We start from the raw sequence: 14,062 nt of genomic DNA on the forward strand, positions 1-14,062 counted from the left end.
TCATCTGTCTGTGCCGTTAAATTGTAGTATCATAGGAATAATGTAACTCTCATGTTTTGTTCCTAATTCATGTATCACCTGTCTGTGCCGGTAAAAATGCTTTTTATATTCTTAGCAATCTACTAACCAGCATATTATGCTTTCCAAATAGAGATAAAGGCCTAAATACCTGATTAAGAGCTCCAAAATTGGTTTTGTCAAAATAGACAAGTAAACAAAGACATGATTAACTGGAGATGAAAAGAATTTCACTTTTGAATTATTAGGAAGAATATAACACAAAAGAAGAATAGGAACTCAAATTATGCATTATGAGGGAATTGATTCCTTTGGTGGTAATTGTTACAGTTTTTGCCCTTTGGAACCTGGACCATTTTCCACCTGAACGATATAAGCCTTCGTGTCAGGCAGTTTCTTGCATTGGCAAAGTAGATTACACTTGTTAATCTATTGTGTAAGTCTGTTCAATCCATATCATCTCGAGGGGACATCGATCTTAGCAAGAGCACACGGTGAAATAACCCCACCTTTCATATAACATCTTCCCCTCATAACACCTACTAGAAATGGATACAGAACAAAGAATAATATTTTGTGAAACACTTTCTAGTAGAATAATGGACTGGGAACGGGTAAGGAGGGGCATTATTGTGTTTTTACAAGAAAATACTGATTCACATGCATGAATTTGACAGTTGAGAACTTTTGAGAGCCATACCTCTATACTCGAGAAGGAAGGAAAGTAAGAGGTTTATCCAGTTACTTTTTGGAAAATTTGTGATATCTTGTGGATCCCATTTAAGGAAACCGCCTTAAGCTCACACAACAGATCAAAAAAAAGAAAACCTTTGGGCCCCAATAGTGAGTTCTTCCAACTATATAAACCTCCTCAAACCATTCATCAAACTTACCAACTCCAGCAAGTCATTTCTTGAGCTTCGAGCTTTACGTGTAGCTGAGAAGCTCAGCTCTTCAAATCCTTCACTTCTTTTAGGTGAGGCATTCATTATGTTTTTTCCATTTTATTATCTCAGATTGGAAGTAAATTTCCAATTCCTCCAGCTTTTACGCTAAAAAATGCAGTTTTGAACGCAAGTTTCTTTAAAAAAAAAAAAAATAGGCCTTCAATACAAAATTAACGTGTCGCGGAATTTCTTCCTAGAATGAAATAACTGTTCAAGTGTAAGCAATGCAGTTCTTGGCTTCTTGCCTTAAAGGTTGATAAACAATAAGATCTTGATTGTTTTGTCATGCCTCTTAAGATGGCCAATTTAACTTCCCATATGCAAAATTGTTGACATAATCTTTTCATGCTTACTATTTCTGCCTTCAAGACAGAAAATGAGCAGGGATGGAGACTGGATGTGTGCTGCATGCCAGCACCTAAACTTCAAGAAACGGGATGCATGCCAACGATGCAGCTGCCCAAAATACGCAACACCGGCTGATGTTGCCATGTATGGACTAAACAAAACTGAAGTTTTGGCTGGAGACTGGTATTGCAGTGGTATGAACTGTGGTTCTCACAACTATGCAAGCAGAACAAGCTGCTATCGATGTGGTGCATCAAAAAGTGATTATTATGGTATTGGGGCAGGAATGATGGCACCAGCAGGTTATGGATATGATGCAAGTGCTCTTCCTGGTTGGAAGAGTGGTGATTGGATTTGCAGCAGGTTAGTCACATTCTCAATTCCAAACAAGTAGGGGTTGGCTATATGCATCCTTACTGCTCATGTCCTCCGTTGAAGTTCATTCGGGACCAATATTATATACGTATTCAATTTAGCTTACTAAATATGTGGTTTGTTAACTGACAGCTTCCTTTTTGATCGACAGATTAGGATGTGGTATGCACAACTACGCCAGTAGAGAAGAATGCTTTAAGTGCAAGACACCTAGGGGATTCGGTGAGCCATCTTCCTTCTGATTCTGGTACTGCATCACCGACATTTTGCTTTCCGACACCATTTATCATTTACTAACATCCTGTTCATTTCTTTGTTTTTCAGGAGGTGATCTGAGAGGAAATGAATTATATTGAGGGACGCAGAGACATTAAGCTCTTATTGAACATTTAACCTTCAAAGATCCTTCTTTTTCTTCTGTTTTTCTACTCTCTTGCTTTTAGTTTTTCTTTTCTTGTTTCGTTAGATTAGTTTCTCGAAGAAGGGTTTAATTTCTAACTGCATTGTAACTGTGCAAGTGTTCAAATGAATGAACTTCCCTCAGATTTTGCGTTCTTTCTTCTTTCATTTTAAGGATCACAGCAAAAAAAAAAGAGAGAGAAGTAACACTGAGGATCAGATATTAGATTCATAGAATCTTTGAGTGGTTTCATTCTTAGGGAACCAAATTGGTTCCTTTAAGCATCAACTCTCAATTATTACACAGATAAGAACCAGATGCTTTACTTTTATAGTTGAACCAATTTCAACTTTTCTCTTTTCCTTTCCTCCTTCAAGTTTCCAATTCACTTCAATTCCATGCTAATGTGAAGCATTTTCAAGATAAACATTTTATCATTGTTGAACCAAATACATATAATTTCAATACAACTTAAGAGACAAGAACTTGTAAATCACACTAATAGGAGCAGTACTTGTGGTCGAATCTTGGCTTTTAGCGATAAGCTAGCAGTAAGACTGGTTATGTTGAAGTTCGAATAAAAGGGCCTATGTTCATTCATTTAAAAGAAAGGGCAGGCCGGTGCACCGAAGCTCCCACTATGTGCGGGTCTGGGAAAAGGCCCGACCAAAAGGGTGAGAGAAATAATAATTGTTATTGAAGACATAAATAAGTCATTATAAGTGTGCTCTCTATAACAGATTAAGCTTTTAGATAAGATGGTCGCACATTTCAACAAGGTATCAAAGCATACAATGGACATGAAGTTCGACGTGATTAGCCCATGAGAAAGAATCAAGCTGCGTGTGAGGAGGCGTGTTGAAGGCATAATTAACTAATAGTGTGATTCTCTAATAGTTTAATCTTTCAGATGAAATGACACACTGTATATTTTAAGCTCAATAAGTTGTATTTTGGTGCAAGTCTCTTCCAGAAAAGGGAAGCTTCACAGATTGTTCATATTTGAGTTATTGAGTAGCCTTAATAGACATGTGGAATATGGAATAGATTCTTGTTACACTTCAACTTCTAAAACACTAAGGAATTGGGGGGAAGGGGGGGGTGGGGGGGTGGGGTGAAAGGATCAGTAGCGCATTCTACCACGAACAAGGATGAGTGGAAGGGGGTGATCAGAGCAGTGGAAAATTCACCATGGACTAACATTTTCAACATATGTGTATGCGCGCGCGCATAGAAATAAGTACATATAGAGCTACATATACACCTTAAAACCATCTATGTCAGTTTAGGACCTACAACGTCTATCGGCCACTCAAACTGAGAGTTGAAGTGCATTGCATGGCAGGGGTAGAGATACGTATCGTTGTCCCTCCACCCTACAACAGTCTACACATTCTTCATCCACGAAGTCTAGATTTCATATTCCTTTTTTTATGGAGACAAGTGTCTTCGTTCACGTGAAGTAGTTTCAATTCCTTGACATATCTCCTGTGGTCCAGACAGCCAGAACCAATTCTACTTAATCAAATATCTCTCTCAATAAAAAGTCATTTTCTTGTTTAAAAACCAATGTTTAAGTCTGTTTTAGGATTCTATTCTCTAAGTTTTCTCTATTTTTTTCCAATCCAGAAAGGAAGTTCAAATTATTGAGGAATATTTAAGAAAAGAAGGATGTTAGTATCATATGCATTTGTCAAACCATGGTGCTTCAAATGCAAGAATTTAACAGTTGACAACTTTTGAAAATTCTGTGCTATCTTGTGGATCCCATTTAAGGAAACTGTCTAAAGCTCACAAGTCACCATAGATGAAAAAGGAAACTTTGAGGTTTCAATAGTGAGATCTTAGCTTCCAACTATATAAACCTGCCTAAACCATTCACCAAACTTATCAGCTCCAGAAAACCATTTCTTGAGCTTTAAGTTTCACATCTAACCAAGAAGCTCAGTTCCTCGAAACATTCAGTTTTTTATTGGTGAGACATCGATAATGTTATTTCCTTATGTTGCTCATTTCATTATCTTAGATTGGAACTAAATTTACTCTTTTTTCCAGCTTCTACACACACAAAAAAAGAAAAAAGAAAAGAAAAAAAAGCTGCTGTATTTAGTGCAAGTTTTTGTGACGTGAAATTTCTTTTTAGAATGAAATAACTTCTCATATAAACGATATGCATGCCAACGATGTAGCTGTCCTAAATATGCAATACTGGCTGATGTTGCCATGTATGGACTAAACAAAACAGAAGTCATGGCTGGAGACTGGTATTGCAGTGCCATGAATTGTGGTTCTCACAACTATGCAAGCAGAACAAGCTGCTAGCAATGTGGTGCCTTAAAAACTGAAACTGATTACTATGGTATTAGGGCAGGTTGGAAGAGTGGTGATTCGACTTGCAGAAGGTTAGCTCACATTTACTCTACGACAACGAGTAAAGCAAATGTGGTCGGCTATATGAATCCTCACTGTCCAGTCGCTTCATTTGAGCTCATCTCAGGACTCAGGGCCATATTATGATTACTACTTGACATATTTAACCGACATAACTACCTTCTTGATCGACAGAGTAGGGTGCAGTATGCACAACTATGCCGGTAGACCTGAATGTCACAAATCCAAGACACCTAGGGATTTTGGTGAGCCATCTTCTATGTGATTCTGGTATTGCATTTTACTTTCCAGCACCTTTCCTCGATATACTAATATTCTGCTCATTTTTTTTGTATTTCAGGAGATGGCCTGAGATAAAGTGAATTATATTGCGGGACACGGCGACATCAAGTTTTTTCTGTCAATATGGCACTAACTCAACCCTAAAAGCTAGTTGTATGCCCAAATCCATATAAGCAAACCACTGGTGCATTCTCTAACAGGGGCTTTTTTACCCACTCCAACAACCAAGGCCGTCTCAACCATATCGAGGCCCTAAGATGAAACTCAAACGAGAGGCCTTTTCTTAATTTTTTTATGTATTTATTTATTTTAAAATTTGTTTCTAGATTTTTGAGATGCAAAATTATTGATTTTTTTTATAGTCAATATTTTCGAATAATTTTTTTTTAATTGACAATATAGCTAATTAATCCATTCAATCTCTTTTAAGACATTGTTGATCTTAGGTAAGACTTTATCAATTTTAGTTTTTCAATTCGATATTTTTGTTGTTCACTAGAAATTTATCAAGGGCCCTTTTTTATTTTATTAATGTTTCAATTGTTCTCCCCTTTTTAAAGTTTTGAACAACCGATCATATTTTCTATTTGATAAAACTAAATTTTGAAAAAAATTATAAAGACACCTACACGTATGATTAGTTGGTGTTCATGTCTTCAAAAGGCATACGACAAAGTCTCCAAGAAGGTTCTATTGAGGTGTTTGGTATGCCCGTGGCGTATATTAGGTCGATTGAGGACATGTACGACGGAGCAAAGACTCGTGTGAGGACGGTGGGAGGAGATTCGAAGCACTTTTCTATTTTGACAAGGTTGCACCAGGGATCGACTCTTAGTCCATTTTTATTCGCCTTGGAGATGGATGTATTGACGCGGCATATTCAAGGGAAGGTGTCTTGGTATATGTTATTTACTGATGATGTAGTTCTAATTGACGAGACCCGGGGGAGGAGTTAATGATAAGTTGGAGGTTTGGAGACATACCCTAGAGTCTAAAGGGTTTAGGTTGAGCAGGACTAGGATAGAGTACTTGAAGTGCAATTTCAATGATTTGATGCATGAGGCTGACGTGGTAGTAAAGTTGGATGCCCAAGCCATTCAGAAGAGAGATGGTTTCAAGTATCTTGGGTCTATAATTTAGGGGAATAGAGAGATTGACGAGGATGTCACGCACCGTATTGGTGCAGGGTGGTTGAAATAGAGGCTTTCTTCGAGTGTTCAGTGTCATTAAAAGGTGCCTCCTAAACTTAAAAGCAAGTTTTATAAAGTGGTTGTCCGGCCGACTATGTTGTATGAAGCAGAGTATTAGCGATTCAAGAACTCCCACTTTCAAAAATTGAAGGTTGAGAAGATGAGGATGTTGAGATGGATGTGTGGACTTACTAGGAGTGACAGGGTTAGAAATGAGATTATTCGAAGGGCGGGAGTGGCTCCGATGGAAGACAAGATGCGAAAAGTGAGATTGAGATAGTTTGATCATTCGGGCATGTGATGAGTAGGTGCACGAATACCCCGGTTCGGAGGTGTAAGAGGTTGTCTATGAATGACTTCAGGCAGAATAGAGGTGGGCCAAAGAAATATTGAAGAGAGGTGATTAGGCATGACATAGAGCAATTACAGCTTATGGAAGACATGACCCTTGATAGGAAGTTATGGAGGATGCGGATTAGAGTACAGGTTAGCGGGTAAGAGTGCATCCTTACTAGTAGGAAAGAGTGTTTTGTGCATAGTTGTGTGTGTAGTTGTAGTGTTATGCATATGTCTTGTAGTTTCTCGTTAGTGGTATTTTGGCGATGTTTGTGATTTCGATTAGATAATTTATAGTATTACTCTGTAGCTATCTTTTTATTATTATCTAGTGATGCATTTTCACGTTCTGTCGGTTCGTTTTTATGTTTTTATATTTGTTACACTGTTATTTTTCCTGAGCCAGGGGGTCTATTGGAAACATCCTCTCTACCCTCCCCATATCCCACCTTGTGGGAATACAATGGGTATGTGTTGAGGAATAGAAATGGAAGCCAAAGAAGTCAAGTCAATCATGCAGAAAATACAGATGTCCAGAAGTTAGTTAAGCACAGTAACTAGTTAGTTACAGTTATTGTTAGACAGTTAAAGAAGTAGTTAGTCCCTATAGTTATATATACATATTACCTCATGTATCATAGATAATTAAGAAATTCAATACACAATGTATTAACCTCTCTCATCTATTGAATCTTAATCTGACCATCCTTTTTTTTCTCTGGGTTTTCTTCTTCTCTCCTCTACTGCTATATGAACTGATCATATAGCTCTTAATCCTAGTGTAATCATTCATAATTCTTCATGGTATCAGAGCCTACTGATTCAAATCAGTACTCATACACGATCCTCATTCTAAGTCTCTTCTTGAATTCAAGAACTTGATAGTTTTTTCTGAAATTCTATTGGGAATTTCTCAGATTCTTATCCATGGCTTTTGGTGTACATTCTACTAGAAATGGGGGTAAGAATTCAGATCCATCAATTCCTCAAAATAATGGTGGTACCAGCTATCAATCCATGACTGCTTTGGATATTAATCACCCCTTTATCTGTAACTGCTGATATTTCAGGTAACTCCCTTGTGTCATTTCAATTGAAAGGGAGTGAGAATTATATTGTATGGAGCAAAGAAGTTAGCATAGCATTGTTATGTCGTAATAAGTTTGGCACTGTTGATGGTTCTTGGTCAAAAAATAGGTTTACTACTAAATTGGGAAATCAATGGGAAAGAGTCAATGTCATTGTTCTATCATGGCGATGAAGTCAATTTCTACAGATCTTCTTGGAGGGGTAGTACATGCATCTAGTGCCCAGGCTGTGTGGCAAGATTTGAAAAAGAGTTTTGATAAGGTTGATGGGTCGAGAACTTATAATCTACATCAATAAATCACTACCATATCACAAAGAGTTCAGTCTGTTTCTTTCTATTTTACTAAACTGAAAGGTTTGTAGAATGAATTTGAGTCTATGGTTCCATCCCCTGCTTGTAACTGTGAAAGATCAAGAGAGTTTGTGGCATATCTACAAAGGAAAAAGCTATACCAATTTTTGATGGGGTTGAATGACACCTATTCTCAAGCAAGAAAGCAGATTCTGTTAATTTCACCATTATCAATTATTAACATGGCCTACTCTATGATAACGAGTGATAAAGACAGAAATTTGTGACTCAATCTGCCAATGAAACGGGGCTTTTTGGTGTTTCTCCTAATGCAGGTGATGCTCTAGCTATGTATTATAAGTATTCTTACCCTGGAGGTGGCTACCAAAAAGGAAAAAGGGGTTATGTGTCAAATTACAATCCTATTGCCTTCTGTGATCATTGCAAATTGAAAGGGCATTACAAGGTTGAATGCTTTAAACTGGTCGGCTATCCATCAGGGCATCCTAAGCATGTAAATCACAAAGGAAATACTGACACTAGAGGTAATGTTGTTTATAGTCAAAATTATGATCACAGGTCCAAGAAAAGAAGAACAGGTCATAGTGCACACAATGCTATGATTGAAGATTGGGAATCTCAATCTCAACAAGTACAATATCAACATGATCCTCAATCTTCTTTTGAAAACTCTAGGACCCACATGGACTACAGTCAAGTCAACTATCTTAACATGCACAAGGAGGTGCAGGATTGGTATCTATGCCACCAAGGTTTACACCTGAGCAGTATACACAAATCTGTCAAATATTACAGACTCAGGGCTATGGCATGTCATCAACACCTTCAGAATTCTGTGAATGTAGCAGATAATTGTAGTGACCTATTAGTCACACATAATCCACCTGAGTGGATTATTGACACAGGAGCTACCAACCACATAGTTTCAGATATTGGGCTTCTGAATAAAGGTTCAATATCTAAGTCTGTGTGTCCTCTGAAAGTTATGTTACCGAATGATGAGTGTTATAAATCGGCAGAAATAAAGCAACCCACAAGCAAAATAATAAACAAGAACATATACATTTACGTGAAAACCCTTGTAGGAAAAAACCACGGGCAGAGGTAGAGGATGTTTCACTATAATGAAAGGAGAGGAGTACAATGTGGAGAATGAGTATTTTCTGAATGCAAAAAATAACCCACTAAATACACTAATATAATCCATATATATAAATAAGTCCTAGGCCCAAAAACATAAAGGTCCATTGAAAATCACAAACATGGGCCGCACAGCAAAACTTTCTGGGCCGAATCAACAAAATTTGGGTCACAACTCTAATAGTGATGTGTCAAAAATAACACACGCTGGTTCAGTAACATATCTGACAGTAGCACCCTCTCAAATATATTTCATTTACCATAATTTAAGTATAATCTATTATTAGTGTCCAAGGCTACTAGACAGTTAAAATGTTCAGCTATATTTTATCCTAACTTTTGCATATTTCAGGATCTATGGAATGGGAAGGTGAAGGAGATCGGTAGAGAAAGAGATGGTCTATATTTCTTACTAAACAAAAACTTCCAGGACATACAAGAGCAAGTTGCTCCAATGTAACATATACAACTAATTCTAATATAAAACTATGGCATAAAAGACTTGGCCATGTTCTCTTCAAAGTTCTCTATAGATTGTTTCTATGTCAAAGGATCTTTTAGATAATAAACTTTCTACATGTAGTGTTTGTACTTTGCTAGATAAACTAGGTTGCCTTTTCCAGTTAGTATGACATGTAGTAAAAATGCTTTTGACTTGGTTCATATGGATCTCTGGGTCCAACCTGTGATGGTCATAAATGGTTCCTTACTATTGTTGAAGATTACACAAGAATGACATGGATATATCTTATCAAATTAAAGTCTGATGTATTTGTTATACTCAAGCATTTTCTGTCTTAAGTTAAAAATCAGTTCAATACATGCATTAAAATCCTAAGAACTGATAAGGGCAATGAAGCTGTGAATACTATGTGTGTTGAACTGTTTGCTAACTTAGATACCATACATCAGACATCATGCTCTTACACCCCTCAACAAAATAGGGTAGCTGAGAGAAAGAATAGGCATCTCTTAGAAATGACAAGAGCCATTAGATTTCAAGCTAACATACCTCTAAAATACTGGGGATATTGTGTTAAAGCTGCTACATATCTGATTAATAGACGGCCTACACCAGTGATTGATAATATAACTCCATATGAAAAGCTTTATAATAAGAAACCTTTTCTTGATCACTTAAGAGTGTTTGGATGCTTGTGCTACGCTAAGGTTGTGCATGAAACAGATAAACTTATTCCTAGATCAAGAGTGTAATCATTAATAGTGTAATCACTTTAGAGAGTAATCATTCATTATATTCTTCAGTATGTTGTTGTTGACACTCTACACGTATGAATTATTAATATAAAAATATATTTAAAAAAAAACTAATTAAGGATAGAGAAATAGAATCTGATTCAATAGACAAATTATTTGATTGTAAAATAACTTCGGCTCTTCCGAATTCACGATCCTTGAAAACCTAAAAAGGAAATTAAAAGAAAATACAACATATATGTATAGTATATTTTGACTCTTTTTCTCCCAAAAAATAAAATTTGATCAATCCATTTTTGAGTCTATGAAGAATGAGGATTGAAGAATAAAATATTAAGGAAACTCACTGATAAGATAATATTTATTTGTCTGAGGTAAATAATGAGTGTTTAGTAAAAGATGAAGGATAAATATAATGTAAAGAATAAATGTAGTAGCTATATTTTGATATATAATCCTCAAACAGTTGTAGTTTCCACTTTTATCAAAACCAACTCTTCTAATTAAACTTAAAAGGCATACGGGTCGTTCTTCTTCTTCTTCTTCTTCTTCTTCTTCTTCTTCTTCTCCACTTATTCCAATATAAAAAAGAAACTATCTCTCTCCTCTTCAATGCTCTCCTAACTCCCACTTTCGAGAACCCTTCTCCCAAAAATGTCATTTTCATTTCTTCTTCTTCTTCTTCTTCTTCCTCTTCTTTTTCTTCTTCTTCTGCTCCTCCTTCTTCTTCTGCTCCTCCTTCTTCTCTTTCTCCTCCTTCATCTCCTTCTCCTTCTTCTCTTCTTTCTTCTTTTCCTCCTCCTCCTTCTTCTTCTTCTCCTTCTCCTTCTTCTCCTTCTTCTGCTTCTCCTTCTTCTGCTCCTCATTCTTCTTCTTCTACTTCTTCTTCTTCTTCTTCTTCTTCTTCTTCTTCTTCTTCTTCTTCTTCTTCTTCTTCTTCTTCTTCTTCTCAATCTCCTTCTTCTCCTTCTCCTTCTTCTCCTTCTTCTTCTTCTCCTTCTTTTCCTTCTTCTCCTTCTTCTTATCCTTCTTCTCCTCCTTCTCCTTCTTCTTCTCCTTCTCCTCCTTTTCCTTCTCCTTCTTCTTCTTCTCCTTCTCCTTCTCCTTCTCCTCCTTCTTCTCTTTCTCCTTCTTCTTCTTCTCCTTCTTCTTCTTCTTCTTTTTCTTCTTCTTCTTCTTCTTCTGCTTATTCTTCTCCTTCTCCTCCTTCTTATTCTTCGTCTCCTCCTTCTTTTTCTCCTTCTCCTCCTTCTTCTTCTCCTTATCCTCCTCCTTCTCCTCCTCCTTCTTCTCCTTCTCCTCCTCCTTCTTCTCTTCTTTCTTCTTCTCCTTCTCCTTCTCCTTCTCCTTCTCCTTCTCCTCCTTCTTATCCTTCTTCTTCTTCTCCTTCTTCTTTTTCTCATTGTTACTTCGTAAGGTTACTTAAAATCAAGTTATGATCATTTCTAGATCCATTTAAACAAATTTCTTCATGAATCGATTCGTAGTGATGTACAATTTTTTTTTCGAGTTTGGTTGATTAAGTAGTTAAAAAATGAGAATTTTATAGGTAATGAGTTTGATTTTGAAGCAATTGTTGAGGTTTTATGCGGCATTTTTGACAATTTTTTTTGTCGATCACGGTGTTGAATTTTTAAACTTTTGTTTAGGAGTTTTGGTTTAGTTCTAGGTTTTTTTTAGCAACAAAGTGTTGAATGATGGGATAATTATTATTTGAAGAGTTATTTGAGCATTTTTATTCGAACAGTGACCTGTTTCTGTCCGTAGACCCGTGGTCTTTCCGTAGACCCGTGGTCTATGAAATAAGAATGCCCTAGATTGAAATCAAATTTTAGACGTACGAAATTCTTTTAAAATATGATTACTGAAATAGTGGAAATTGAAAGATTAATAGCTAATTAGTTTGATTAGGTGCACTAGTTTGATTTTTAGCAATTGTTGTATTTTAGTTTAGTTATTGTATGTTTGTGTAGTGAACTGTTTAATAGTGGAGTATTTCTTTCTTTTTTTTTTGGGGGGGGAGGGGGGGTTTCATTTGAGCATTGAGTTATTTCTGTTGATAGACCTGTGGTCTATGAACTGAAAATAGGAGATTTGTTCTACAGGTGTAGATTGTATTGAAAATGGTTAAAAAAGGCATCCTTCCTAAATGCAAAGACGGTACCACTTCTGATTCTGCTGGTAGCAGTAGAAAAAAAAAGTTGAGGCAGTTGGAAATGTCTCAAAAAGGAAGAAAATTGAAGAGGCAGTGTCCGAATCAAATTCGGTGTTAAAGGAGATAAACGACTATGTCAATTCTGGTGAAGATGTTGCCAAGAGCAGTGTTAGTGGTGATAGTGAAGAGAGCAAGGGAAGTGGGAGTAACAGTGATGATGGGGATAATGATCCCTTGTCCGTGCCATCTCTTTCAAGGTTCATTTTCGTGAAGCGGTATGACCTTCGAACGATAACGGACAAGGTCGAATCTTTCCCAGTAAAGATATCGGTCAGATCAAGAATGGATGCTTATCGAGAATTTAAGAAAGTTCTTGTCGACCAGGAATTGAAGAAAATATTCAAGCGGTCCTGTTTTGGACACCTGAGAAATCTGTTGGAACATCTCAAGTTCAATGGCAGTTGGTCCATTATTTATTGTTGTGATGCGTCAAGAATGATAAGATCCGTCATGAGATGTGGTTCTACATTAACAACAAGCCTGCCTGTTTTGTCTTGAAAGAGTTTTGTTTGATCACGAGGCTGAACTACTCATCATACCCCAGTGAATAAAAAATGAAGAAGGTGTTAGCAAAGGGAGAGAATTTTTGCTTTAAGGTGACAAAAAATAAAAACATTACAACGGCCAACTTGTTATACCTGATCAGAGGGAATAAGCCGAATGAGAACCAGAAGTTTAAGTGTTGTTTACTGTGGTTCTTGCACACCATGTTGCTTGCAAAAGATTCGACGAAGGTTGTCGACACAAAACTGATTTGAATGGTGAATTCTTTGAGTTTTTTCTTGAATTATTCGTGGAGGAAAGAGACATTTCAACTGATCATAGACTATCTGAAGAAGAAAAGTAACCTGAAGAAACAGAGAGGAGTATTTGATGAGAAGCAGAAGGCATCCTATGTTCTATTCGGATTTCCCTAGGCATTCATGGTATCTACTATAAACCCTTTAGCCAGTTTATCGTAGATTCTCTTTTTATTTATACTTTGTAATAGACTCTGAGTTATTTTTTTCACTGTTGTACTGCTTACAGATTTGGATCTATGAGGTTTTTCCTCATCTTGAAAAATTTGTTGGAAAATCAATGGATGAGCCCTTTTCTATTCCCCGCATCCTCAGATGGCACACTACAAAAAGTGATAAGATAATCAAAGGCAACCCATTCAAATATAAAGTAAAAGTTACTGAGGTATGAACTTATTTTTTATTATGCAATAATACTATTGTTGTATCGAATGTTATGTAATTGTTAATTGATATTTTGTAGAAGGTGCACCCGTCATCCCTACTATTCATGAGAAGAAGATGGATTACATGATTACGTTCAAGCCATATACAGATGAGGTAAAGAATAACGTCCTCGATGGCTTGAAGAAAGAGTTAGAAAGGGTAACTGTCCTCACTTTAAATGAGGACAGTGATGATGATGGGTATTTGGATGGTAACCCCGTTGGAGTATGCATTGGTGATGATGCTTCTCCGAGAACCTCGAAAGATGCAACAGGCACCTCAACCCCAGGGGATCTTCACAAGCGTGTTGTTGTGCTCGAGGAAGCATTGTTGGATATTGCTGCCTATATCAGAGAGAAAAGACTGAAGAAAACAAAAAAGGATGAGCGACAATACGAGCGAGGTAACTTTATTTAATTGTTGATGTTGTTAATGAATTTTTAGTTTTAAATATCAGTAACACTTTGTAATATGATGATACAGTGCATGTGGACCTTCGTGAATTAGAGAGGAATGAAGAAGGAGAAAAAAGGAGCAAAATGAATGAGTTGGCCACTATTGTGGAAGAAGAGGA

The 14,062-nt window shown here is 36.7% G+C and overlaps 1 protein-coding gene across 4 annotated transcripts; it reads left to right on the forward strand.

The window, feature by feature from the left end:
- The first annotated feature begins 832 nt into the window (after nt 1-832).
- On the forward strand, nt 833-2,243 carry LOC107846894 (zinc finger Ran-binding domain-containing protein 2). Of its 4 annotated transcripts, none has more exons than XM_016691164.2 (4): nt 833-994; nt 1,339-1,676; nt 1,840-1,910; nt 2,013-2,243. In XM_016691164.2, the coding sequence occupies exons 2-4, from the start codon at nt 1,342-1,344 to the stop codon at nt 2,042-2,044; spliced, it is 438 nt and encodes a 145-aa protein (XP_016546650.1). In that variant the 5' UTR covers nt 833-994; nt 1,339-1,341; the 3' UTR covers nt 2,045-2,243. The 4 variants fall into 4 exon arrangements, with proteins under 4 accessions (XP_016546650.1, XP_016546652.1, XP_016546649.1 ...); XM_016691166.2 differs by having other exon boundaries at nt 837-994; nt 1,335-1,676; nt 1,840-1,935; XM_016691163.2 differs by having other exon boundaries at nt 837-994; nt 1,335-1,676.
- The last annotated feature ends 11,819 nt before the right edge of the window (nt 2,244-14,062 follow it).

Source organism: Capsicum annuum, chromosome 9 (assembly GCF_002878395.1).
Source record: "Capsicum annuum cultivar UCD-10X-F1 chromosome 9, UCD10Xv1.1, whole genome shotgun sequence".
Taxonomy (NCBI): domain Eukaryota; kingdom Viridiplantae; phylum Streptophyta; class Magnoliopsida; order Solanales; family Solanaceae; genus Capsicum; species Capsicum annuum.

Coding starts and splice junctions, on each gene's coding strand:
- LOC107846894 (XM_016691164.2), top strand. CDS start 1,342: ATGAGCAGGGATGGAGACTGGATGTGTGCTGCATGCCAGCACCTAAAC. Junction 1,677..1,839: donor GGTGATTGGATTTGCAGCAG/GTTAGTCACATT, acceptor TTTGATCGACAG/ATTAGGATGTGGTATGCACA. Junction 1,911..2,012: donor CAAGACACCTAGGGGATTCG/GTGAGCCATCTT, acceptor TTTGTTTTTCAG/GAGGTGATCTGAGAGGAAAT.